General features: G+C 41.4%; 1 protein-coding gene across 4 annotated transcripts in view; it reads right to left on the bottom strand.

The window, feature by feature from the left end:
- Positions 1 to 10,458, bottom strand: part of tlk2.S (tousled like kinase 2 S homeolog) — a 38,974-nt gene extending 28,516 nt beyond the window's left edge. The window contains exons 1-3 of one of the 4 annotated variants that reach the window (XM_018238125.2): positions 9,845 to 10,458; positions 2,313 to 2,398; positions 304 to 375 (exon numbers count right to left, since the gene is read on the bottom strand). In XM_018238125.2, coding sequence (XP_018093614.1) covers positions 304 to 375; positions 2,313 to 2,393 — 153 coding nt within the window. In that variant the 5' untranslated portion in view covers positions 2,394 to 2,398; positions 9,845 to 10,458. The remainder of the gene's footprint in view (positions 1 to 303; positions 376 to 2,312; positions 2,399 to 9,844) is intronic. The other 3 variants (XM_041579258.1, XM_018238123.2, XM_018238124.2) reach the window with 3 other exon arrangements.
- Positions 10,459 to 27,500: the final 17,042 nt, after the last annotated feature.

The following is a 27,500-nucleotide window of genomic DNA, read 5'->3' as shown; positions in this document are numbered from 1 at the left end:
CCTTCTGTGCATCCCCAAAATGTTGCAAAAGCCTAATCAAAATCTTAATCTCTTAGGAATTCACATCATTTTTTGTTGGTATGTATATTTGTTTAGAAGATTAAGTTGATTGATGCGGCCCTCTGGTTTCATTAGAGTGTGGAACAACCCACCAGTGGGTGGATGATTGGGTCAAGCTACAACAGGGATAGAAAGTACCATATGTTCTTCTGCGGTGCCAATAGCAAAGGATATAAACTCATAAGAATATATAAATAAATTAAATAAATAAAAATACTTAGTAAATTACACAGAATTGCTCACCTCAAGTTCTTTGTCACTCAGAGAACCCAAACTGCAAAGACTTTGGTTGGAGGATTCGCTGTTTAGAGGAGCCTTAAAAGTAAAGCAAGAAAAGCTGTAATAATAAATACCCACTATTGGTACTACCAAGTCCAACATCAGATGCAGGTCACAATCCAATGAAATCTGAATTCACTAATTTAGATCAAAATTGCATTGACACATAAGCTATGCATAAAGCCTGAAACTGCAAGCTAAAGGGAAAATAAAAATAATGACATAAGTGCAAATTTCGGCTTTTAATATGTTCCTAAGAAATATAATGGAAAGATAAAAACAAATGGTATGGTGCTCACTTAAATATGATAGAACAAATACATAGAAGTTGCTCTACACGATTAGGGATAGACTGAAACCATTTACCGTAACAACTCCTTAAAAAGTCTCTAGTTAAAAAAAAAATTGATTAAGGGCATTTGTTTATACATTTAGGGGGATAGTTATCAAGAGTCGAATTTCGAATTTGAAAAACTTCAAAATTTTAATTCAAAACAACCAACTGAAATTGAATCGAAGTTTTTTTTTGTTTTTTTTTTTTGGCCGAATAGGTCAGTTTCCGATACAATAGGTCCATATTCGGCCGAATTCGAATCGTACGAATCAAAGTAATAGCGCATCCGATCGAATTCGAATCAAAGTTTTTCAGTTCAGCAGGTTTAAGATGGCGAATGGTCTAAGTCGAATTTTTAAAGTGACAGTACATCATAAAATTTGATATTCTAATTTTTTTCAAGTTCGCATTGAATTTGGACTATTCCCTAGTCGAAGTACACAAAAAATAGCTAGAAATTTGAATTTTTTGAATTTGAAAATTCACCTCGACCTTTGATAAATTTGCCCTTATTGTTTTCTTAATGAAGTCACTCACACGTCTGAATAATTTGGCAAAAACGGACGAATATCCAGCTTCCCATAAACACTTAAGGTGCCCATACATAGAGAGATCCGCCAGTTTAGTGATCTTGCCAAACGAGCAGATCTCTTCCCAATATGCCCACCTTGTTGTGGGCAACATCAGGCTAGAGTCCTGCAGCGGGTCGGGTACCTGCGGGTTACCCGCAAAAAACTGCAGGTTGCAGGTAGAAGTTTCGGGAGCGGGTATAGATGCGGGTCGGCGGTTCTCTTGGTTTGCAGGTCTTCTCAATAGCGAGTTTACTCTTTTTTTCCTGATCCCGCCTACTTCCAGTGATGTCACTTCCAGTTTACAATGACTGCACTTTCTGTTTTACTCCTTTTTTTCTGATCACGCCAACTTCGAATGATACCACTTCTGGTTTACAAGGACTGCACTTCTTGTTTCTTGATGTCAGAGGGTTGCAGATCAGGTTGCGGACAAGGTACTTGCGGACAAGGTTCTTGCGGACAAGGTTCTTGCGGACAAGGTTCTTGCGGACAAGGTTCTTGCGGACAAGGTTCTTGCGGACAAGGTTCTTGCGGACAAGGTACTTGCGGACAAGGTTCTTGCGGACAAGGTACTTGCGGACAAGGTACTTGCGGACAAGGTACTTGCGGGTCGGGTAGCAGGTCCAAGTGGGTAAGTATGCGGGTTGCGGGTCGAGAGCTTTTATCATCCATTGTATGGCCACCTTATACAACCCAGAGAATTCAGACACCTGCCTATCCAACATCTCATTTACATTAATCCCCATTATTTGGGAAATAGGTAGCGGGTCCAAGCGGGTAAGTATGCGTGTTGCGGGTCGGGTTTAGCAAATTGTTTCCACGCAGGACTCTAACCCAAACAGACATTTATAAAATAAAGAAGACAAACAACACCCAAGTAAAAGCAGCAATGTTTACAATTAAAATGTCAGCAGAAACAAGACAGAACAAACTAAATTTAACTAAATTTAGTCACTGTCAATCTAGCCTCTCCTTACTACTGATCACATGCAGAAACTCTAATTTTCCGACTCAGACATCCACTCCTCTTTCCCAGCCAATAGCAGCAACTAGAACATCATACCTACCTTAGCAACACCCACCCCCGTGAACCGTGCTTCCAACAATTCCTGGCGCCTTGGATCCAGGCTATGCAACTCTTCCATCATTTCCACTGTAAAGACATAAAGGCAGAGCACTGTTTAATGCGAGTGCAATACAAATGCATATTTTTTATGCACAACCGAAAAGTCCAAAAATTTTGGTTCTATCTTAGAACCTTCATCAGGGAAAGAAACTGATTCTTTATATTTGTCATTACATTACTTGGAGTGCGGTCACCTGTGGATATAAATAATCAATTCCGGGCTGTTGCACTCACAATCCAGCATAATAAATGCCTGGGTGATAGGTTATAAATAGGTATCCAAACAACAAATAAACTGCACTCACAGGTCTTTTGTATAAAAAAAAAATTGTGATTTTATTTCAACATTTCGGCTCCTAAACTCTATATATTTGTTTGTAATTAATGTATAAGACCAATGCCTTGTTTCCCAAGTTCTTTGTTGAGTCAAACTCTCTGTGTGTTTATATATTTGTACAGAGGTGATTGCGAAAATAAAAGTCTAAAAGCTTATTTATAATCTGCTTGTATTTCACTAAAAAAAAAAAAGGTTATATTTAGAAGTTAATGCCCAATGCACTATTAAGTTACAGCATGCTCAGCACTGCAATAAGCAGACATTATAAAAATAGAGGTCAGATAAGTGAAATAAAAGGCAAAGACAAAGAACAACTGCAGTAGTTACACAATCCTGAACTAGACGGACATAGATTCTAAGTTAGGAAAAGATATCGGCATTAATGGAGCATGAGGCAAGGTAAAAATATATGGCAATTGCTTAATGGGGAGTTTATGTTTTTGCCTTCGGATTACTGTTCACAATGACTTTGTAGAGAGAGGGGCTGATATAATATTTAAGCATAATGAGCGCCCCGCAAATCCCATTCACAGATGTCACCCATTTCCTAATGAAATATAAAAGCTATAAAAATATAAAAGAGAACATAAGACAAGCGATGAATTTGGCCCTTGCGACTAATGTGGCACTTACTATCCAGCCTAAATGAATCCTGTAACTGCACTGGGGGACAGGGGGCTGCCTTGTGCCGTCTCTATGAGACTCAATCACATTTATGTCACACAAAACAATAAAAAAAAGATCAATCCTTAGTGTGACTATGGCAAGAGCCCTCCATGACGAGCACCACCCCCCCACCTTTAACTGTAAATCAATTTGGACAAAGCTCCTTTTTTTGGACAGCGGAAAGCACATGTACGTTTATTTCACATGCACGTCTCTCCTCCTCGCATTCCTATTAGGGAATATGTGAATAAGTTCTTTCTCCCCCCTCTTTCTTCACTACCCTGAGCTGTGACTATTTTGTTTTTGCGGAGTCTCTCCAGGAGCCGACTCCATTTTACCTCTGTCTAACATCTGCTGCCAAAGAGAAGTGAGGGAAACTTATAGGCAGCTCCTTTCCTTCCTCTCTGCAGTGTCTGCTCTTCCACTTGCTCCATTGTGTTCCGCTACAATCAATGAAACGTCCATAACGCGTGTGTTTCAGGCTTCTCACGGTGCAGGTAGTGATTTAAAGACGTAAACAAGAACATTAAAATGGAAGCAGGCTAAATGCCAAAAGGCAGGAGTTGTGGCCCCAGAGGAGCTTCTCATATTCTACAGGCATGGCTAGAAAATGCTGTATGACGGCTGAAAAACCATAAGTGATTAAAGGGGTTGTTCACCTTCCAAACACTTTTTCAGTTGAGTTGTTTTCAGATTGTTTTCCAGAAATAAAGAAAGACTTTTTTTCAGGTACTTTCCATTTCAATTTTTTTAAAATTAAATTTAAAAGGGTTGAGATAACTGTTAGTATGATGTAGAGAGGGATATCCTGAGGCAATTTGCAATTGGTTTTCATTTTTTATTATTTGTGGTTTTCGAGTTATTTGGCTTTTTATTCAGCAGCTCTTCAATTTGAATCTTAAGCAATCTGGTAACTAGGGTCCAAATTACCCTAGCAACCATGCATTGATTTGAATAAGACTGGAATATGAATAGGAGAGGCCTGAATACAAGGATCATTAATAAAAAGTAACAATAACAATACATTTGTAGCCTTACAAAGCATTTGTTTTTTAGAAGGGAGTCAGCGCCCATTTGAAAGCTGCAAAGAGTCAGAAGAAAAGGGCAAATAACTATAAAACGATAAAAAATAAATAATGAAAACCAATCGAAAAGTTGCTTAGAATTGGCCGTTCTTTTCGAGTTATTTGGCTTTTTATTCACCAGCTCTTCAATTTGAATCTTAAGCAATCTTGTAACTAGGGTCCAAATTCGCCTAGCAACCATGCATTGATTTGAATAAGAGACTGGAATATGAATAAGAGAGGCCTGAATAGAAGGATCAGTAATAAAAAGTAACAATAACAATACATTTGTAGCCTTACAAAGCATATATTTTTTAGAAGGGAGTCAGGGCCCATTTGAAAGCTACAAAGAATCAGAAGAAAAGGGCAAATAACTATAAAACGATAAAAAATAAATAATGAGAATTCTTTAATAATAACATAATAAAATGTAACCTTAAAGGTGAACTTTAATGTTCCTGTCTCTGGTAGCTCAGTAATTCAGATGCAGATTCTGAACTGTTGCAATTTTCAACATTTAGTTGATACATTTGTCAGGAGCTTCTCCTGAATCTAAGCAACTATTGTATCCATTTTAACAGCTGCCTTTAATGGAAGCCAGGAAAATATAAGAAATGTATCAACTAAATGTACGAACAGTTTAGACCAGTGATTCCCAAACAGTGGCTCATGAGTAACATGTTGCTCTCCAACCCCTTGGATGTTGCTCCCAGTGGCCTCAAAGCAGGAGCTTATTTTTGAATTCCAGGCTTGGAGGCAAATTTTGGTTTCATAAAAAACAGGTGCACTGCTCTGATGTTCTTCTGCTTAGGAATAAAATTAGAAACCTTTCTCACATCTTTCCTAAGCAGAAGAACATCAGAGCAGCCTCTTTCTTTCTCCTGACAACTTCCTTGACTACTTGGTGGTCAGACTGGTGGGAAACTGACCAGCAGGTGGCGCTGTTGTAACAAAATTCATTCATATTAACAGTACATGTATCCCTTAATATCTTGGAATCAAAAGAAAATAATGAATGTAAATGACAAAAGTGCTTAGAATAGCCCCGTCAATTTTACACTTATTTTAAAGGTTTACTTATCCTTTAAATGAACAGCAACACCAAAAGTGTTTTAAAGTAATGACAATATTATGTACGGTTGCCCTGCACTGGTAAAATACTTTCATGGCAAAAACTCACTTTTGGAAAAAACTTTATTTATTTTTTTTTACTTTATTTATGGGTCCACATAGATGCCATATCACCTCAAAAGACTGCATAAAATCAAGGGCAATAGAAAAGCTGCTTAGAGTGAGCCATTCTATAACATACTAAAAGTTAATTTAGGGTGAACAACCCCTATAAGATGCCAAGGTGCCTCGACACAGCTGATTGGACAGGACCAAATCTGCAGCATGTGACAACTTCCATATCATTACATAACTTAGAGTAATGAAGTCAGATAAAACCTCTATTACAAGGACATATGTACAAAAGGCCGGAATTAAATCTGTCCCTAAACTTTCAGACTCTTTCACTTTACTGGTCTAAGCAAGAAAGAAATTGCATTTCAGCTTTTTAAGTGAAGAATGCATAGAACTGCACATACCCTTATTGCTGAAAACTCTACAACAATTAGGGGCAGAGTTCTCAAATATCATGTCACCTAACTCCCTTTCAGGAGTCGGGTAACATCTCAAAAGAACAAGTAAATTCAAGATTTAGAGGAAGAAAATGCTGGAAAACTTAATTTTTGGTTTATCTGTTCTTAATAACATGTTTTCTGCAATGTCCAAGTGTGGTAAAAGCACTGAAGGCAATACAGGATAGAGTCTTGCGCGGAACCATTTTCTAAGACCCAGACCCGACCCCACAACCCACATATTTACCCACTTTTAATCCACTACCGGACCCGCAACCTGATCCGCAACCCACCGACCATAAAACAGGAAGTGATGTTCCTGCAACCCGGAAGTGATGTCATCAAAAGTGGGTGGGACAGAAAAAGTTTTGTAAAATTTTAATGGTCAGGGCACACATGCAGATTCGGGGAGATTAGTGGCCTGGTGCAAATCTCCTCTGCTTCGTGGTAACTAATCTCCCCAAACTGCCTTCCCGCTGGCTAAAATGTAAATCGCCGGCAGGATGAAGCAGTTTATTGCCAATAGATTAGCCACAATAGTGCAAGCTATACCCCTATATTTATTCTGCAGGATGCTTTACCATACCTGAGTAAACAGCACTAGACATTGTCTGTTTGTTTAGGATAGCAGCTGCCATATTAGCTTGATGTGACACCACTTCCTGCCTGAGCCTCTCCCTGCTCACTCATAGCTCTGGGCTCAGATTACAGCCAGCAGGGAGAGAGGCGAAAACTGAGCATGCTCAAGCCCTAGCCCTGGAGGTTTAAGCTGAAAACAGTTAGTCTGATACAGAAGCCCATGAGTACACAATAGAAGGAAAGAAATGTGCTGTTTGTTTTGACAGAGGACTCAGAGCAATATTACTTTGAGGATTTACTGGTTTATTTATATAGACCTTTCTGATAAAGCTTACTTAGTTTTAACCTTAAAAGTATTCACTATTGTAGCAGGACAGTTCACTTTAGAAAGTGGAGACCTATCACAAACAACATGGGGAGCTAGTTTTGGATCGTGGCCCATAGGTCTCAGTCACTGGTTTAGAGGTTAGCAACTTTTGATTACATAAAAAACAGTTTTATTGCTAAATAGAGTCCTGTAGGCCAACAGTCCACGTGAGGGATACCAAATAACCAATCACAGCCCTTATTTGGAACCCCCAATCCGTCTTGATTTAATTAGTAAAAAGTTGTACAACAAGGGGGTGAAAGAATCCACAAAGGCAGACTATACAAATGGTTAGAACAATCAGCCCATGAGTGCCAGTCTTGTGTCAATCACACTAAAACACGTCCCACAATAACCTGTAAATAAACTGAAAAGAATGCAACCATGTATAGTAGGACAGAGTATTTTGATTTTATATAAAAGGACTGTCCACTGGGCAAATGCAGCCTGTAAGGCAACATTAAAGAGGTGGTTCACATTTAAATTAACTTTTAGTATGTTATAGAATGGCTAATTCTAAGCAACTTTTCATTTGACCTAAAAAAATTTTTTTATAGTTTTTGAATTATTTGCCTTCTTCTCCTGACTCTTTCCAGCTTTTAAATGAGGGGTCACTTACCCCATCTTAAAAACAAATGCTCTTTAAGGCTATACATGTATTGTTATTGCTACTTTTTATTACTTGTCGTTCTATTCAGGCCTCTCCTATTCATATTCCAGTCAATTTTTCAAATCAGTGCATGGTTGCTAGGGGAATTTGGATCATAGCAACCGGATGGCGGGAATGGCAAACTGGAGAGCTGCTGAATAAAAAGTTAAATAACTCAAAAATCATAAATAATAAAAACCAATTGCAAATTGTCTCAGAATATCACTCTCTACATCATACTAAGTTAATTTAAAGGTGAACAACCCCTTAAAGTGATAACGCTGTTATACCATTTACCTCTGAAAAACCATCATCAGTATCTAGTAGCCATCAATAGGCTGCCGTTCCAAAAGTGAATACTAAGCAGTAGTCCTGTTCACCCATGAACATGAAATGATGTATATATAGTGAAGGAATGCTTTGCCCATACAATATTCTGTGGTGCTTTGCTTTTTATGGGCCAAGTTATAGAGAGAACAGAAATCAAATGGATCACAAAAGAACAGGATAATGGCAAAGCAATGGCACAAGCCACATAAACAAGCGAAGACTAAGGTTTACCAACAACCACTTTTAAGAAACAGACCTAAAATATTCATAAGGGATGGGCTCCATAGTTTTCTGCACTAGACAATGTAGAATTCAGTCATTATGCCTCATATGAACAGTCAGATGCCATTAGGAAATCATTCTTGGAGTCCAGAGACAATGTACATATGGCATCATGCCTTGCTCCAGAAAGTACAGACGGTCTATAGAATTGTTTTGGAGATCACATGCTCTTGTCTGGTCTTCAACCATCTCTTATTTTAATGCATCAGCTATTTTTAATTACATTAAACACTCAATTATTATGCCCAACCCAGGAAACTAAGATCCCTTTAACCACTTGATTGCCATGACAAAGAACTCATGTCATGGACACACAAGTTTGCAGATAACGTTGATTCCACCGGATAACGTTGAATCTACATTACTGAATTCCATTCTACCCTACAGGATCCTGGAAGGGGACGGCAGTGCTGGTAGTCAATGGATCAAATAAATGTATGTTAATGAACTGATGCAACTTGGGTGGTGATAGGGACCTTAGATTGTAAGCTCCACTGGTGCAGGGGCTGATGGGAATGTGATAGGGACCTTAGATTGTAAGCTCCACTGGTGCAGGGACTGATGGGAATGTGATAGGGACCTTAGATTGTAAACTCACTGGGGCAGGAGTTGATAGGAATATTATAGGGGACTTAGATTGTAAGATCACTGGGGCAGGAGTTAATAGGAATGTGATAGGGGCCTTAGATTGTAAACTCACTGGGGCAGGGGTTGATAGGAATGTGATAGGGGACTTAGATTGTAAGATCACTGGGGTAGGAGTTGATAGGAATGTGATAGGGGCCTTAGATTGTAAACTCACTGGGGCAGGGGTTGATAGGAATGTGATAGGGGACTTAGATTGTAAGATCACTGGGGTAGGAGTTGATGGGAATGTGATAGGGGCCTTAGATTGTAAACTCACTGGGGCAGGAGTTGATAGGAATATTATAGGGGACTTAGATTGTAAGATCACTGGGGCAGGAGTTGATAGGAATGTGATAGGGGCCTTAGATTGTAAGCTCCACTTGTGCATAGGCTGATGGGAATGTAATAGGGACCTTAGATTGTAAACTCACTGGGGCAGGGACTGAGTGATGGGAGTGATGCATAATCTCTGCAGAATATGTCAATACTCTAGAAAAAAAATAGTCTATGGGAAGGGGCCCATCTTGGATTAAGGGGGTCATTCTATCAATCTGACACGTCAAACCTCCAGCTGTATTTGAACCGTCCCCCAATCACAACCCAATGCAGCGAGATGCAGTTCAGCAACATGTAGCGTGTGACAGTGTGACTTTTAACACATTTGTACTTTTATCAGTGTGTTTCGCTGTAATGTTAGGGGGGCAGTGCAAGGGGGGCTGCTGCTGGGAGTTGCAAGGGGGCTGCTGCTGGGAGTTGCAAGGGGGCTGCTGCTGGGAGTTGCAAGGGGGCTGCTGCTGGGAGTTGCAAGGGGGCTGCTGCTGGGAGTTGCAAGGGGGCTGCTGCTGGGAGTTGCAAAGGGGCTGCTGGATGCTCGTGTCTGGGGTGTAGGCCCTGGGTGTGGAGAGGAGAAGATGCCCGCGGCCCTCCCTCTTTCCCCGGGATGATTTTACCTCTCTGCCTCGGTGGTTCGGCCCCAGGTCTTGGGGAGACTCTCGTGCCTCGTCCCCTCGAAGGGGGGTCCTGATTCTCCGCCTTTTTCTCTCTCTTCTTCTCTCACAGACTTCACAGCACTAGGCCGCAAATCCCCGAGCTTTCCTACGCGCGGAGCCCCACGCCCCACCCTCCTGGCACGGACTCGCCTGTCATGTTGGGGCGGGAGGGGGGAAAACACCCCCCAGAGGTAGCGCCCCCTTCCCGGGAGGCCTGACTGGATTTATATCTTTTTTTTAACCAAATGGGCCGATTATTTTGATTTTTTTTTTACCTCATAAACCAGCGAAATGTTGGGAATATAAATCAAACTGTGGGAGACGTGAGAGAATTTTCTGCCCAGGCCCCTCCGGAACCCCCCGCCCGACTTAACCCGGATCGGCTCGGTTCGGATTATCGGGGGTAATGGGTTTAATTAGTGTAAACACGATAGTGAAACCGCTGGTTTTCTCGCGAGATTCAGGGGAAAGGAAGGGGGGCGAGGGGCAATTGCGCGTTCGCGAGAGGTGAAAAAAGAACCCGCGCCAAGTTCCCTCACTGGGGCTGCGCGGAAGGGGCGGGACCGCGTAAGATTTCCCGCCTGGCAGGGAGTTATGAAACGCAAGAAATCATTGGCCCACATAGATCACGTGGCAGTAACTGGAAGTCACGCCCTAGAGGCAAACGGAGTTAGTTTATTTGCGATTGGACCTTTGACAGACGGGGGAGGGACGATGCAAACCCCTCATTTCGCGAGAATTTAACAATACAGGAAGAGGCGAGCAACGAGTGGCCGAGTGATAGCACGTGTAACCTGCGGGCCCCACCCACTCAATAGGGGCCGGTCTGTGCGTAGGGAAAAGGTGTTGATTGCCTACTGTGGGCGCGGCAAGCTGAAAGGGCCGTTGTGATTGTCTCCCTTTTGCAGACGTTGGGCCAATCAAAAGCAAGCAGAAGAGTGATGCAGGACGAGCTCGCTGGCAGACACGTGCGGCGAGTCTCAATTGCTCCTGCTTGGAGTCTTATATTGTTAATTAAAACCCTTTCCTTTAAAGAAGAGCAAAAAGCTGCCGAGGGTCTTGTGATATGCAACATAATTTTATTTTTATATTAGGTCTATGATAATGCTCTTCAGTGGGAGAGGCCTTGTTGGTTGTACTGGAGGGGTAATGATCCATGTGTGCTGCTTGCAGAATAGATACTAAATGGAAATTAAATGGACGCCATGTGTGCTCCTTGCGAGACAAATACATTCCCAATTTTTTCTTAAGCTAAATGGAAATTGAAGGGACTCCATGTGTGCTCCTTGCGAGAAAGATACAGTCCCATTTTATTCTTAAAGGGATACTGTCATGGGAAAAAAAATGTTTTCAAAATGAATCAGTTAATAGTGCTGCTCCAGCAGAATTCTGAACTGAAATCCATTTCTCAAAAGAGCAAACAGATTTTTTTATATCCAATTTTGAAATCTGACATGGGGCTAGACATATTGTCAATTTCCCAGCTGCCCCTGGTCATGTGACTTGTGCCTGCACTTTAGGAGAGAAATGCTTTCTGGCAGGCTGCTGTTTTTCCTTCTCAATGTAACTGAATGTGTCTCAGTGAGACATGGGTTTTTACTATTGAGTGTTGTTCTTAGATCTACCAGGCAGCTGTTATCTTGTGTTAGGGAGCTGCTATCTGGTTATTAAATGGACGCCATGTGTGCTCCTTGCGAGACAAATACAGTCCCATTTTATTCTTAAGCTAAATAGAAATTAAATGGACGCCATGTGTGGTCCTTGCGAGACTGATACATTCCCACTTCTTTCTTAAGCTAAATGGAAATTAAAGGGACACCAGGTGTGGTCCTTGCAAGTTAGAGACCTGGAGTCACTTTAGTTTCCCTTTTAGCTCAAGAAAAAAAAAGGTCTTGGTTTGGTTAGATCAGGGGAGTGTAACTAAGCGCGGCCTGGGCGGATGCCTCTTCTGCGCTGCTTTTTTCTGCAATATCGCACACTGACAGTTGCTTTTGTTTGGGTGACCACGGATGCCATCTTTTTTTTCTATTCCGAATTATCTTTATTCCTGTTGGATGAGAAACATAAAGGGGTTGGACATTTCAGATACATTGATGATGCCGTGACCAACCAAGTCATCAACAAGGGGAAACCACTTCTAAATGATGCTCATGCTGTGGCCTGGAAACAACAGTTCCTGCTAAACTCAGGCTGTAAATTGTAAGCTCCAGGGCCACCATCAGGACTTACATGCTTCTAAGTTAGCAGGCTACCCCATTGGCCCTTGTATGTCCAGCCACACCCTGATCCACCCAGTTACTCCCCAATTATGCTGAACTTCACCCCACTCCACCCCAGCCACAACCATATAATGCCAAACTCCTCCTATAATCCATCAAAACACAGCCCATTGACCATAAGCCCCTTTCATGGCCCACTAATCACGTGTCCCATGTTGAGACCATCCTCTGCCATTGGGGCCCTTTAATTCGTATTTTTATTGACATATAAGTGTGGCTGAATTTTTCCTCCGTAACACAAAAACTTGGGGGCAACAGACCGAATAAACTGGCCGAGAAGCTGGTTTAATTCAGGGAAGTGGAAAGAATTTGTGACTTATTTTGCCGACTATATTATAAATAGGAACGTATCCCAGTCACTTTATCTTGAGTCAGCAAGCAGACTAGTCAGTATGAGCATTAGTCATATAGATTTCAGTCACATGGCTATATTTATATTTAGTATATTTACACGTGATCCACATTTCTGGTGGAGGAAACCATTTTTGGCCAACCAGTGCCCTGTGAATGGAAATTGTACGTTAAAGTTCAGTATAAAAACTGGGTAAATAAAAAAATGTATTTAATATAGTTAGTTAGCCAAAAATGCAATGTATAAAGGCTGGAGTGAGTGGATGTGTAACATAATAGCCAGAACACTACTTCCTGCTTTTCAGCTCTCTAACTCTGAGTTAGTCAGTGACTATAAGGGGGCCCATATGGGACATAACTGTTCAGTGAGTTTGCAATTGATCCTCAGCATTCAGCTCAGATTCAAAAGCAACAGATATGACCCATGTGCCCCCCCCTCAAGTCTCTGATTGGTTACTGCCTGGTAACCAATCAGTGGAAAGCAAGAGAGCTGCAAAGCAGGAAGTAGTGTTCTGGCTATTATGTTACACATCCAGTCACTCCAGCCTTTATACATTACATTTTTGGCTACTAACTATATTAGATACATTTTTTTATTTTGCACAGTCTATTTACCCAGTTTTTATTTTTATACTTAACCGTTTCAGACCACCATCTGTCTTTTATTAAGCCCTTGAAACAGTTCACCTTGAGTTATTTCGCTTTATTTTCAGCAGCTCTCCAGTTTCCAGTTTTGGCAGTCTGGTTGCTAGGGTCCAAATTCCCCTAGTAACCATGCACAGATATGAATAAGAGACTGGAATACGAATAGGAGAGGCCTGAAGAGAATGACAAGTAATAAAAAGTAGCGATAACAATAATGTACGTCTGCAGGACCAGTGCTATCCATGTTGCACGACCCATTCCTTTATCTTTTAGTAGGGAGAACTAAAGCTTAACTAAAGAAGTAGGTAGAAATGTTGTACATGATGTTTTGTGCTTCTGTACCAGTCCAAGGCAACCACAGCCCTTTAGCAGTAAAGATCTGTGTCTCCAAAGATGCCCCAGTAGCTCCCCATCTTCTTTTCTGCTGATTCCCTGCACATGCTCTGTGCTGCTGTCACTTACTGAGCTTAGGGACCCACTCACAATATACAGTACACATAGAATAGAAATGTCACAATATAAGGCTGATTAGTAATTAAAGGAGAACTAAACCCTTAAAATGAATATGGCTAAAAATGGCATATTTTATATAGTGAACTTATTGCACGAGGCTAAAGTTTGAGCTTGTCAATAGCAGCAATGATCCAGGACTTCAAACTTGTCACAGGGGGTCACCATCTTGGAAAGTGTCTGACACTCACATGCTCAGTGGGCTCTGATTGGCTGTTGAGAAGCTAAGCTTAGGGCTCGTCACTAATTATCCAGCAGAAAATGAGCTTCCCTGGCTGTAATATAAGCTGATGCTACAGGTTTGCTGATTATTAAATTCTGATGCTAATTGCACTGGTTTCTGTGTTGCCATGTAGTAATTATGTGTATTAATTACTAATCAGCCTTATATTGTGACATTTCTATTCTATGTGTACTGTATATTGTGAGTGGGTCCCTAAGCTCAGTAAGTGACAGCAGCACAGAGCATGTGCAGTGAATCAGCAGAAAAGAAGATGGGGAGCTACTGGGGCATCTTTGGAGACACAGATCTTTACTGCTAAAGGGCTGTGGTTGCCTTGGGCTGGTACAGAAGCCAAAAACATCATGTACAACATTTCTACCTACTTCTTTAGTTAGGCTTTAATTCTCCTTTAGTACAGATAATTACTACATGGCAGCACAGAAACCAGTGCAATTAGCATCAGAATTGAATAATCAGCAAACCTGTAGCATCAGCTTATATTACAGCCAGGGAAGCTCATTTTCTGCTGGATAATTAGTGACGAGCCCTAAGCTTAGCTTCTCAACAGCCAATCAGAGCCCACTGAGCATGTGAGTGTCACAGACACTTTCCAAGATGGTGACCCCCTGTGACAAGTTTGAAGTCCTGGATCATTGCTGCTATTGACAAGCTCAAACTTTAGCCTCGTGCAATAAGTTCACTATATAAAATATGCAATTTTTAGCCTCATTCATGTTTAATATTGCGTAAACATTGAATAGAATCACATTTTCTTTCATTGGGAAAAATAAATTGCATTTAAAATATGGTTTCTAAAATGAATGGCTTATTTAAATATTATAATATTTAATGGTGCAAAATTCGTTTTTGATTTTGAATGACCCTTCCCATGAGTACGTTTGCACCTGACGCAATACATTGAATGAAATTGTCCACCTAAATTGTCAGACATTTAATTTTGCCCATATATTCACATTATGCTAAACCTCTTAATGAAAGCAAATACTATGGGACATTCGGGGTGATGGGAGAGAAGCTGCTAATTTAGTTCTCATTACAGCTGTGAGCGGCAGGACAAAAACATCGGCCATTCCGTAAACAGATAAAATAATAAATGTGCAATATCTTTGCATATGAAAGGATGGCACCTGCATCACATGCAAACAATATGTAATTGACCCTGGAGGCTCTAAACATGTAAATCTTTAAAGGATTATTATGCAGATTTCTTATAGGGGGGAAAAAATGAATATTTTATCCTGTTTGTTCTCTCAACACTTGTAAATACTTGTTGCGCATTTCTTTGAGAAGTGAAGGATTCTTATAATACCGACCCCGATTTGTTAGAGCTAACAGTTTTTTCGGATCGTTGGAAAATGTTCGACAAAGGGGATCAAAACTCCAAAAATCAGTTGAGATATTTGCAGTTTAAGACTGCTATTACCAGGCTTTAGGCTCAGCAGCCTTTTAGAGTTAGATATCCTGACTTCCTAGGGATAACGGACTGTGTGGGTGGTACAAAGCTGCTTAGGATTGACACACTGCTTGCAATCACTTTGCTCTAACAGGATGCAGAATGTCATCTCTCGCCTCGGTTCTCTGCTGAAGCCAGGAGGGTGCATCCTTCTTCGAACTACGGGCGTTATGACATGGCGCAGTTATGCTTCAAGAAAGGTGCCCTTGAATTGTTAGAAACCCTGCTACATAAACTAGGGATACACTGAATTCAGGATTCAGTTCAGGATTCGGCCTTTTTCAGCAGGATTCGGATTTGGACAAATCCTTCGGCACGCCAAACCAATTCCAAATTTGCATATGCAAATTAGGGGCGGAGTGGGAAATCAAGTTTAAAAAATCCCCTTCCCACCCCTAATTTGCATATGCAAATTAGGATTTGGTTCGGTATTCAGACAAATCTTTTGCGAAGGATTCGGAGGTTCGGCCGAATCCAAAAAAGTGGATTTGGCGCATCCCTAAAAATAATTCACCTTGCTGTGGCTCAAGTGGGACTGGGAGAATCAGGGGCCGATTCACCAAGGGTCGAATATCGAGGGTTAATTAACCCTCGATATTCGACTGGGAATTGAAATCCTTCGACTTCGAATATCGAAGTCGAAGGATTTTAGCACAAATAGTTTGATCGTACGATCGAAGGAAGATCGTACGATCGAAGGAATATCCTTCGACCAAAAAAACTTAGGCAAGCCTATGGGGACCTTCCCCATAGGCTAATATTGAGTTCGGTAGGGTTTAGATGGCGAACTAGGGGGTCAAAGTTTTTTTTTAAAGAGACAGTACTTCAACTATCGAATAGTCGAACGATTTAGTCGTAGTTGAAGGTCGAAGTAGCCCATTCGATGGTCGAAGTAGCCCAAAAAACACTTTGAAATTCGAAGTTTTTTTACTTTGAATCCTTCACTCGAAGTTAGTGAATCGGCCCCTCAATGATTTGAGTGATACCCTCCTGCTGGTTAAAGGAGACCTGATACCCGGGTAGGTGCTCCTGTTTGCAGAAAACTGCAGCAGCCCAATGAGAACTATGGAGCGATCCTCTTACCGCTGCTTATTCTTTTCACGCGGGTGCACAAGTGCAGTAGAGTGTTAAAGGGCACCTGTCACCCAAAAAAAAGCAAAGAGGGAGGGGCAAGTATTTATTTTGATGCTTTTCGATGACAGTCGTGAAATAGACACGAGGGAAGTTTATTATGATGAGCCCAGATAATAATGAAAATATCAGTGACCCTGCCCTGCAGCCCACCCTGGAAACAGCAATGCTGCACACTCAGATAGATTTGTAGTTATAGGATAAAAATAGAGAAATGCACGTTATTCGTTTATATAAAGATTTAACTGACCCTTTAGTGGAGGAATTAATTCTTTATATTCATGAAGTTATGTCAGAAACAGTCAGACTATTAATATCTGCCAATTATTGTCCCTCTAAAGCAGTGATCCCCAACCAGTGGCTCATGAGTAACATGTTGCTCCCCAACCCCTTGTATGTTGCTCCCAGTGGCCTCAAAGCTGGTGTTTTTTTTTTTTAATTCTAGGCTTGGAAGCTTTGGTTGCATCAAAACTAGATTTGTGTCCAAAAAGATCCTCCTATAGGCTGTCAGTCCACATAACACTACCAAATAGCCAATCACAGCCCTTATTTGGCACCTCCAAGAGGTTTTTTCATGCTCGTGTTGCTCCCCAACTTTTTACATTCGAATGTGGCTCCAAGGTAAAAACGTTTGGGAATCTGTTCTCTAGACTGTCGAGGATTAGGTAGGGGGCACTGAGGAGACTGATGAGGGACGGGTGAGTCCTTTTGGCAGGAGCTGTATGTGCCTAGGGAACACCTAAAGGGAAGGCAGGAACAGGTTGAAGAGGGCTGGAACAGGTGCCGATGACATTACAAAAGTGGGAAAGACAGACGAGCATCTATAAAACTGGAAGCCGGCAGTGTAAAGTCCCAGGCGGGAGGGCAGGCAGAAGAGCTCAAACTGAACTGGCCTGCAACCCACAAGAGGTGGGCCTGAACCCGCTCGACCCGTGCTTAAACCCGCGGGTGTCGGGCCGGCCTGCCCATAACTACCACTTAATGAATATATTTCAATAGGCTTGAGCAGGGGACATTTCCTAAGACTGGAGCAAAGAAAATTGCAACATCAGCATAGCAATGGTTTCTATACTAATACTCGAGTTAAGGGGTCCCCTATAGGGATGTAGCGAACGGCGGAAAAAATGTTCGCGAACATATTCGCGAACTTGCGTCAAAAATGCGAACGGTTCGCGAACGTCGCGAACCCCATAGACTTCAATGGGAAGGCGAATTTTAAAAGCTAGAAAAGACATTTCTGGCCAGAAAAATGATTTTAAAGTTGTTTAAAGGGTGCAACGACCTGGACAGTGGCATACCAGAGGGGGATCAAGGGCAAAAATGTATCTGAAAAATACATTGTTGACACAGCGCTGCGTTTTGTGCTGTAAAGGGCAGAAATCACACTACGTCACTCAGGTGATGTTTCTGGACACGGAATGTGAAAAAGCTCACACAGCGAGGTGGCACTTGGTTAAAGACTGGGCAAACAATGCCTGCAAGGGCAACGTATACAGTAGTGGATACGGAATATATTATTGCTGCTGTAAAAACATCACTCAGGTGATGTTTACGGACACGGAATTATTATTGTTATTTAGACAGAATGTGAAAAAGCTCACACAGCTAGGTGGCACTTGCATACCTCCCAACTGTCCCTCTTTTGACCACTCAACCCCCTGTCCCTCTTTTATAAAAAGTCCCTCTTTTCTCTGCACTGAACAGCCAGAAAAAAAACAGTTTCTAACTTAATTAGCTTTTGGCAGAGAGCTCAGAACAGCTAACAGGTGCAAATAAGATACTTTGTAACAATTTTGACTCTGGTTGGTGCTGGTGGTGGTGAACTACTAGGAGGAGCAGCACACCAGTCCCACTCCCCAACACAGCTAGACTAATAGCACTGGGCTCTTACAGTAGCAAAGTAAAAAAAACAAAAAAGAAAATAAAAGCAGTCCTTACAAGGACTATTGGGTTACAGGCAGCAGTCAGCAGATGAGAGATCAGCAGCAGTGCCCACAGCAGCTACATACAGAGCACTGCAGTAGAAGGTAGATTACTAGCCAGCAAAGCTAACTAACCTAAACTCACTGTCCCTCAAATCCCTGCAGAGTTCTGTCCCTACAATACAGAGCAGTATCAAGTAGATTACTAGCCAGCAAAGTTACTATCAACTGTCCCTCAAATCACTAACAGCTCTCTCCCTACACTAGCTCTTCCAAGCACACACAGGCAGAATGAAAAAACGCTGCAGGGCTTCAGTTTATATATGGAAGGGGAGTGGTCCAGGGGGTGTGGGGGTGGTCCAGGAGGGAGAGCTTCCTGATTGGTAGATGGATTAAAATCCTTCGAATCGTTCGATTCGAAGGATTTCATTTTTCATTCGATCATAAGATTTGCGGAAAATCCTTCGACTTCGATATTCAAAGTCGAAGGATTTTACCCCGAGGGTCGAATTCGAGGGTTAATTAACCCTCGATATTCGACCCTTAGTAAATGTGCCCCTATATGTTGTACGATCAAGAATAAGTAGTAAGACTGCTAGCAGAAGTGACATGGAGAACACTTATTTGTTTAAAGGCCTTAAAGGAGAAGGAAAGGCTAACATTAAGTAAGCTTTATTAGAAATATCTATATAAATACACCAGTAAACCCTCAAAGTAATGCTGCTCTGAGTCCTCTGTCAAAAGAAACAGCACATTTCTTTCCTTCTATTGTGTACTCATGGGCTTCTGTATCAGACTTCCTGTTTTCATCTTAAACCTCCAGGGCTAGGGCTTGAGCATGCTCAGTTTGCTCCTCTCTTCCTCCCTCCTCCCCTCCCTGCTGTAATCTGAGCCCAGAGCTATGAGTGAGCAGGGAGAGACTCAGGCAGGAAGTGATGTCACACCAAGCTTATATGGCAGCTGCTATCCTAAACAAACAGAGAACACTTTAAGAGCTGTTTACTCAAGTATGGTAAAGCATTCTGCAGAATAAATATAGTGTTATAGCTTGTACTATTTTGGCTAATCTATTGGCAATAAACTGCTTCAGTACTTTTCCTTCTCCCTTAAGCACCTGTGCCTCCTGCATTTCCCTTCCCTGTATCCCATATAGGTGCTTTGAACAGAGGGGCCCCACTGACTGCCAGGTCCTAGCAACCATCTAATAAATGCCTAGGAGATTTACTAGCAGCCCACACTGATGCCTGACTCATTAGTCAGAGTTGTCTGCTTTGGAGAAGTGATAAGGAGTCTGTCTTTTGTTTTAATATGTACATTGGCGTAACTACCAGGGGAGCAGTGGGTGCAATTGGACCAGGGCCCGTACCCCCTCAGGGCCCCCCGGCAGATTGCACCCCACTGTAGCCGCAAAGAAAAACGACGTGATGGGGGGTAGGGGGGGCCCCGGCTGCATGGCCCGCACCAGGGCTCTCCCCCACCTAGTTACGTTACTGAATATGTATATCAAGTCATCCATTTCCTATTACAGAAGATTCTATCCTCTCTGAATGTCTAAATATATCTACTCCCCACCTGTCTTCCACCTTCATCTGTTCCAGCGAGCGCTGACGTCACAATCTACCAAGCAGAAAGGTAACTGTTGCTGGGTCCATGAATTTGCTGCCAATTTAGACAGCAGTGTGTATTCATTTATTTCTGCTTTGTGGTTCCTGGAAGTCTAACACACAAACAAACACACAATCTGACACATGTATGAACATTCCCACAAACACTGGGACATGCACACACAGTGAGAGATAGTGACATCAATACACAGGCGCAGACACTACAACACACTCAATTCAGTTTAACACATCAACAAAACAAAGCACACACATACCAACACACACACATCGCCCACACACAGTTATTTGTGGAAGATGAAGTCTCCATGGAGCCTAGAGCTTTTTCCATTGATAGGATCAGTGTTCTCCAGCAGAGAGACCGTCAGTAGATAAATTATACTAACATTAGACATTCAATTAATACACTGATTTTGGTCATTATTTTAACAATAGAGTTCAAAGCCATCTCCCCTATAGCTGGGAAAGACACGTCCAAATACCAAAAAATGTGAGGTTTTTTTCACTATAAAATCCAAATTATTCGTGAAATTTATTATACCCAGAGGATGCAAAAAGTTCAAATTTCAAAATTCGCCATCTCAGACGTGCTGAGGTTGTATATAAGTCAATGGGAGAGGTCCCTATCCTATTTGGAATTTTCTGTGGTCTGCACTGGAAGTAGCCGAAAATCAGACTATTTCGGGCAAGAATGATGGCTTTCCGGGAGAAAGTCAGGGGGAAAACTTGCGAAGAAAATCATACGATTCAGGTTTTGCTCGATTTTATCGAGTTTTCCCCCGACCTTATTAAATCTGGCTTTTTTTATATTAAGGTCAAATCGTGGATCCAAGTTTGGTCGGACTTTTTTATTTAAAAAAATCTGAAAAATGTGGATTATGATAAATAACCCCCTTTGTATACTGTTCCTCATTCAGCAGCGCGGTGCCAGAGAATATACTAGTGATACTAAGGTGCACGAAGCCCTGGGTATACCGTTTGGGTATAGCACAAGGGCACCTGTATAGTTTCTACTTTAATGAGACTTTAAAGTGAGTTTATAGTTCTGAGAAACATCCGATGCCCCTGGAATGTACAAGATCCAGATGTCCGTTGTGCAGAAACATCCAATATACACACATATATATATATATATATATATATATATATATATATATATATATATATATATATATATATATATATATATATATATATATGTATATCATTATATATATCAGAATAAAAATGTGTGTTGCAGGCAATCTAATTGGCCCTTGTTCTGTGGGGAGAGTCCAGTGCCCAGATCCAAAAATATCCACTATAAATAAATTGTCTGTTCAAGGAAAACTCAGGTAAAGCAATGGGATGATGGAAAGAAATGGCATGCTGTGCCTGGGATGTGCCCAAACTCTTTTTTTTCAAAACACATCAGTTAATAGTGCTGCTCCAGCAGAATTCTGCACTGAAATCCGTTTCTCAAAAGAGCAAACAGATTTTTTTAAATTTAATTTTGAAATCTGACATATTGTCAGTTTCCCAGCTGCCCCCAGTCACGGGTTTGTGCTCTGATAAACTTCAGTCACTCTTTACTGCTGTACTGTTGGAGTAATATCACCCCTCCCTTTCCCCCCCCCCAGCAGCCAAACAACAGAACAATGGGAAGGTAACCAGATATCCGCTCCCAGATAACAGCTCCCTAAGAACAGCACTCAATAGTAAAATCCAGGTCCCACTGAGACACATTCAGTTACATTGAGTAGGAGAAACAACAGCCTGCCAGAAAGCAGTTCCATCCTAAAGTGCTGGCTCTTTCTGAAATCACATGACCAGGCAAAATGACCTGAGATGCACCTACACACCAATATTACAACTTGTTGGTTCAGGAATGACATTTTATATTGTAGAGTGAATTATTTGCATTGTAAACAGCGTCATTTAAAAATAAAAACTACAACATAAAAATCATGACAGAATCCCTTTAATAAACAAGCCTGCAGTGCTTTAAAGCTTGCTGTTTGTTTGGTGGTTGCTAGGGTCACCGACCCTGGAAACACATTCAAGTGTTTAAACGTCAGAGAGAGAGGCCACCACTAATAACTATAGTACTTGGTGTGTACATGGGATTTCCAGCTTTTAGCCCACTAAAGGGTAAAAGACAGAAATGTTCAGCCCTAAAATGTCACTTTAATTCATCACCGATGAGTTGATGTAGGCGCAGTGACATCACAGAAGTGGAAGGGTTCACAATGACATCATCAGTGGACAAGGGCACTGCTTAAAAACTGCTCTGCCACCTAGAAGAGCCAGGGCTCCGATTTTTGACCCTCTATAAATATTGTTTGTTTATCCGGTTCCTCTGGTTCTGGGTACTGGCATTACTGGGTCATTTTATTTATAGAGGGGGGTAGTGGATTATGCCATTGAAAGATGTCAGTGTAGCTCTTGATCAGTTTGGGGGCTGCAAGGTATCACCCCCAAGCTCTTAATTTTTTTTTACATTTTGTGTGTTTAGGAAATAAACTCTCGGTATCCTCCTATAGGGACCCTGAGCTTGAGTTCATGTCACATTTCATTATACTCATCCCCTGACCCCACAGCCGGGATTATCCCTCATCCTTTATATTTATATTTGCATTACCTTAAAAGGGAAGTAAAGTGTAAAATAGAATAAGGCTAGAAATGCTGTATTTTGTATACTAAACATAAACATGAACTTACTGCACCACAAGTCTAATCAAACAAATGATTTATGCTTTCAAAGTTGGCCACAGGGGGTCACCATCTTGTAACTTTGTTATACATCTTTGCAAGACCAAGACTGTGCACATGCTCAGTGTGGTCTGGGCTGCTTAGGGATCATCATAAATGATCAAAACAGCACAAGTCAAATAATATCTACCAGAAGCCGATACACAAGACTGATTAATAATCAGAATATACAGACTGCACTGGGTCCTGTGTTGTCATGTAATCTAATGTGGATTTTATAGTTTTGTATTGTTTAATACAAACTTTCTCCAACTCTGCAGAATCAGTGGCTGCAGCAAAATAATCCTCCAAATAGAATCCCAGTTTATCTCATTAAATCTGGCTCCATGATCTTTGTCCCTGCAGCTGGAGTTGGAAACAGTAAAGGGGATGTAAAGGCAAAAATAAAATCCAATACAAATCTCTACACAGTCGCCGACTGCTCTACAGGGAAACAAACAAAGCTGCTTGAGTTCTGCATGGCTGGGAAGTAAGGCGGGGGCTCCCCCTGCTGTACATAAGTATGATTGTTTCCCTGCAGAGCAGTTAGGGACCGTCTGACAATTCCTATCCACAGCAGTAAATGAAGAGAGAATTTCACTGCATACAGTCAGGTTTCTTATAAAAACGGTACACATTTTTTAATTAAAGTATATTGGAGATAGGTTTCTTTTTCATTAAAGAAAGTAAAAATTGGATTTTATTTTTTTTTTTTGCCTTTACACGCCCTTTAAGTACAGAATCTTTTTGGGTTATTTCTATATATTATTTTTGTGGGAACTAATTCCTTTATTAACATGGAATGCCTTCTCTTCAATGTGATTTCCTTATGACTTATTTATGCTTTGTGGTGCATCTCGTTCTTCTCTTTAGTCATATTTACTACTGGCAAACATCTGGCACCCGGGGGACTTACATAACCGCGCTGCTGCACCCAGATGTTGCTGGAGGGGAGCAGGAGCTGACAGTGGGTGCAATCAGAGGGGAGTATAGGATGCAGTGGGTGGGGGAGTGCAGGGACTGAGCAGTTTTGGGGGTGACAGAGAGGGTGGTGGGGTTGCAAGCGAGTGGGAGGCAGGCAGGGTGCGGGCCATGTAATGTTACCTTGGAGGCATATACTTTTTGGCCTGGCAGGGGGATATTGGGGTTGTGGCAGGGGCCTGTACAAATCAAACATACCGCCAACTGGGACAGTCCCGATTTTGACAGCTCAACCCACAGTCCCAGATTGTTACTGAAATGTTACTGAAATGTCCCGACATGTCTTACTTAATCGGCTTTTGGCAGAGAGCCCAGAATACGTGGCAGGTGCACTTAGATACTTTTGTAACAATTTAAGATAAGCAAAGAAACAATAGTAACAATTTAAGATAAGCAAAGAAACAATTGTAACAATTTAAGATAAGCAAAGAAACAATTGCAACAATTTAAGATAAGCAAAGAAACAATTGTAACAATTTAAGATAAGCAAAGAAACAATTGCAACAATTTAAGATAAGCAAAGAAACAATTGTAACAATTTAAGAAACGCAGGTCTCTTGGGGAAACTGTGCCTCGCAGCTGAAAGGGCAACGTCAGCTTCATTAGCAAAACTATAATAACACACAAAAACCACAGAAATTTTTCAGACTTTCAGAGCCTGCCACATTTTGTAAAATGAACATGGTAATTAGGGGGTGTGGCCACAAAAATAGGCGTGGTCAAAAAACTTTTTGTCCCTCCAAAATATTGGGAGGTATGAATTAGGGGTCTAAGACTGCAGTGAAAGGGATGGTGTTTGGGCAGCTCAGGTGAATGGAAAAGCATAAAGGGTCCTAACACCCGTCACAGCACCCTAATTCTCATGCATTGATTGTTATGCTTTGATTGGCTGCTTTATCCCCAAGCACCTTCAGAGACGAGACACCACATGTGATTACAGTAGGAGATGTAAATGTGATAGGGACCTTAGATTGTAAGCTCTGCTGGGCTCTGGAAGCTTTTTATTGTGTATAGATATAATTTATCCGGCACTGTGTATAAGCACCAGACTCCTGACTTAGGGAGAGAGCAACCCCAGGGGATTGTGGGTCACATTCCAGCAGGGCAGTAGAATGGGAGGAATGTCAAAAAAAAGTCTTAAATAATTCTAAATCCAGCAATTACTCCCCATTCCTCCATCCATGTGACATATAAAACTTCACAGGCGCGTTCTACATTTTTAATCAACTCATTCATAATCCAGGGAGTAAGATGCCTGAATATTTCATATAACGTCGGTGACAGGGAAGTGGCTCTTACATAAGGGATCCAGATGGGACCGACTGGATAGTCTCCTTGGCAGGTGTATAAAAGTGTTGCGATAGTGGCAACCCCCAGTGCAGCTGATTTTTTTGTTTAAATTAAAAAAAGCAGTCCCACCAGCTAAAATCTAAGCTCTTCATTTTCTGGGGAGATTAGTCGCCCCAAGAAGAGGTGCTTTGTCGCCGGGCGACTAAATCTCCCCGAATCTTATCGTGTGTCCTTACCCTTAATGGAACCCCCCCAATGATTTTACTTCTCCTTTAACCGTGTCACTGATGTTCTGTTCCTAGAAATGCCTGACAGCAACATGTCACTTTAATTAGTACACTTTGGTCCGGGGAGGGTCTGGAGACCTAAACATGTCATTTTAATTATGCCGAGATGCTGCTTTGCTTCTAATTATGCGCCAGTGAAAGAACAGGTAGAAGCACTTAGCAGGGTGCGTATTAATGGGGAGGATCCAAGTCTAATTAGCCGATTGGTTATCACACTATAGAATGTTTTATAGGTTGAAAAATAATCAAATGGCCCATTTTTTGTCTATCTTCTCACTACTTTGCATCTCTCCCGCTCGTCTGCTAATAAGGGTATCGTTTGTCCTAAAAGTAAATATTTTGCTGAGCTCAACCAGCTTCGTAAATTACCCCTGATAATGAGCTTGGCACATTTCTCAATATGTTCAACAGTGGGGCCACCTAGTGGTCACTCTGTATTACTGTGCTTTGACATTCTGTGACATTCCCCATCAGCCATTAAATTAGCAATACCTCTGCATCTGAGGCACAAGCCTGAACTAATAATATGAATTCTCACATTGAACCTTCTGCTGAAATATGTAGAATTTAAATGGCCATACAAAATGAACGACTGATTTGTCCATCTATCACCCTGGAGTTCTAGCTTGAGGCTTCTTCTTAACAGGATTACAGCAGTACTGCCTAGAGGATTGCCTGCGGCTCTGCAGCTATACTCATGTATTTATTTTCCTGGAGTAGAACACACACGTATCTGCATGCTATCTGATCCCCAGTCACACTGCTAGAGAATTAAACCATCCTTGCTAAGCTTCCTTGTGGTGCAAGATGCACTTATATGTTGCTCCACATGTTGTGCTCTGTAGTACAGAACATAGAATGAGTTGGAGTGCAGGTGTGTCTAGGAGAGCAATGTCACCCTAAATGACTATTTGTTCTCCTAGATACACACAATACCCCAGCTTGATGGTCATTTAGGGTGAGATTAGTGGATAATGACTATTTGTTCTCCTAGATAAACCCCAGTTTGATGGTCAGTTAGGGTGAGATTAGGGGGAATGACTATTTTTTCTTCAAAAAATACCTAAAACCCCATCTTGATGGTCAGTTAGGTTGAGATTAGCAGGGAATGACTATTTGTTCTTCAAAAAACACCCAAAACCCCTTGATGGTCAGTTAGGGTAAGATTAGTGGATAATGACTATTTGATCTCCTAGATACACCCAAAAAACCAGCGTGATGGTTATTTAGGGTGAAATTAGTGGATATTGACTATTTGTTCTCCTAGAAGATAAACTCAAAAACCCCATCTTGATGGTCAGTTAGGGTGAGATTTTTGAATAATGACTATTTGTTCTCCTAGATAAATCCAAAAACCCCATCTTGGTGGTCAGTTAGGGTGAGATTAGTGGGGAATGACTATTTGTTCTTCAAAAAACACCCAAAACCCCATCTTAATGGTCAGTTAGGGTGAGATTGGGGGGGTGAGGAACTGTTATCCTAGATAAGCGCAAAACCCCAGCTTGATAGTTAGTTAGGGTGAGATTAAGGGGAATGACTATTTTTTCTTCAAAAAACACCCAAAACCCCAGCTTGATAGTCAGTTAGGGTGAGATTAGGAGAGAATGACTATTTTTTCTTCAAAAAACACCCAAAACCCCATCTTGATGGTCAGTTAGGGTGAGATTAGGGGAGAATGATTATTTGCTCTCATAGATACACCCAAAACCCCAACTTGATGGTCAATTGGGGTGAGATTAGTGGATAATGACTATTTGCTCTCATAGATACACCCAAAAACCCAGCGTGATGGTTATTTAGGGTGAAATTAGTGGATAATGACTAATTGCTCTCATAGATACACCCAAAACCCCATCTTGATGGTCAGTTAGGGTGAGATTAGTGGATAATGACTATTTGCTCTCATAGATACACCCAAAAACCCAGCGTGATGGTTATTTAGGGTGAGATTAGGGGATAATGACTATTTGTTCTCCTAGATAAACCTAAAACCCCAGCTTGATGGTCAGTTAGGATGAGATTGGGGGGATGACTATTTGCTCTTCAAGATATACCTGGAAGCCCAGCTTGATGGTCAGTTAGGATGAGATTTAGTGATAACACCTTTTGTTCTCTTAGATACACAGTATGAGAATACACAGTATGAGGATATCACTTACTGTGTCCCAGAAC

Source organism: Xenopus laevis, chromosome 9_10S (genome assembly GCF_017654675.1).
Source record: "Xenopus laevis strain J_2021 chromosome 9_10S, Xenopus_laevis_v10.1, whole genome shotgun sequence".
Lineage (NCBI taxonomy): Eukaryota > Metazoa > Chordata > Amphibia > Anura > Pipidae > Xenopus > Xenopus laevis.
The sequence above is the reverse complement of the archived record's forward strand: the minus strand, read 5'-3'. Positions and strand labels throughout refer to the sequence as shown.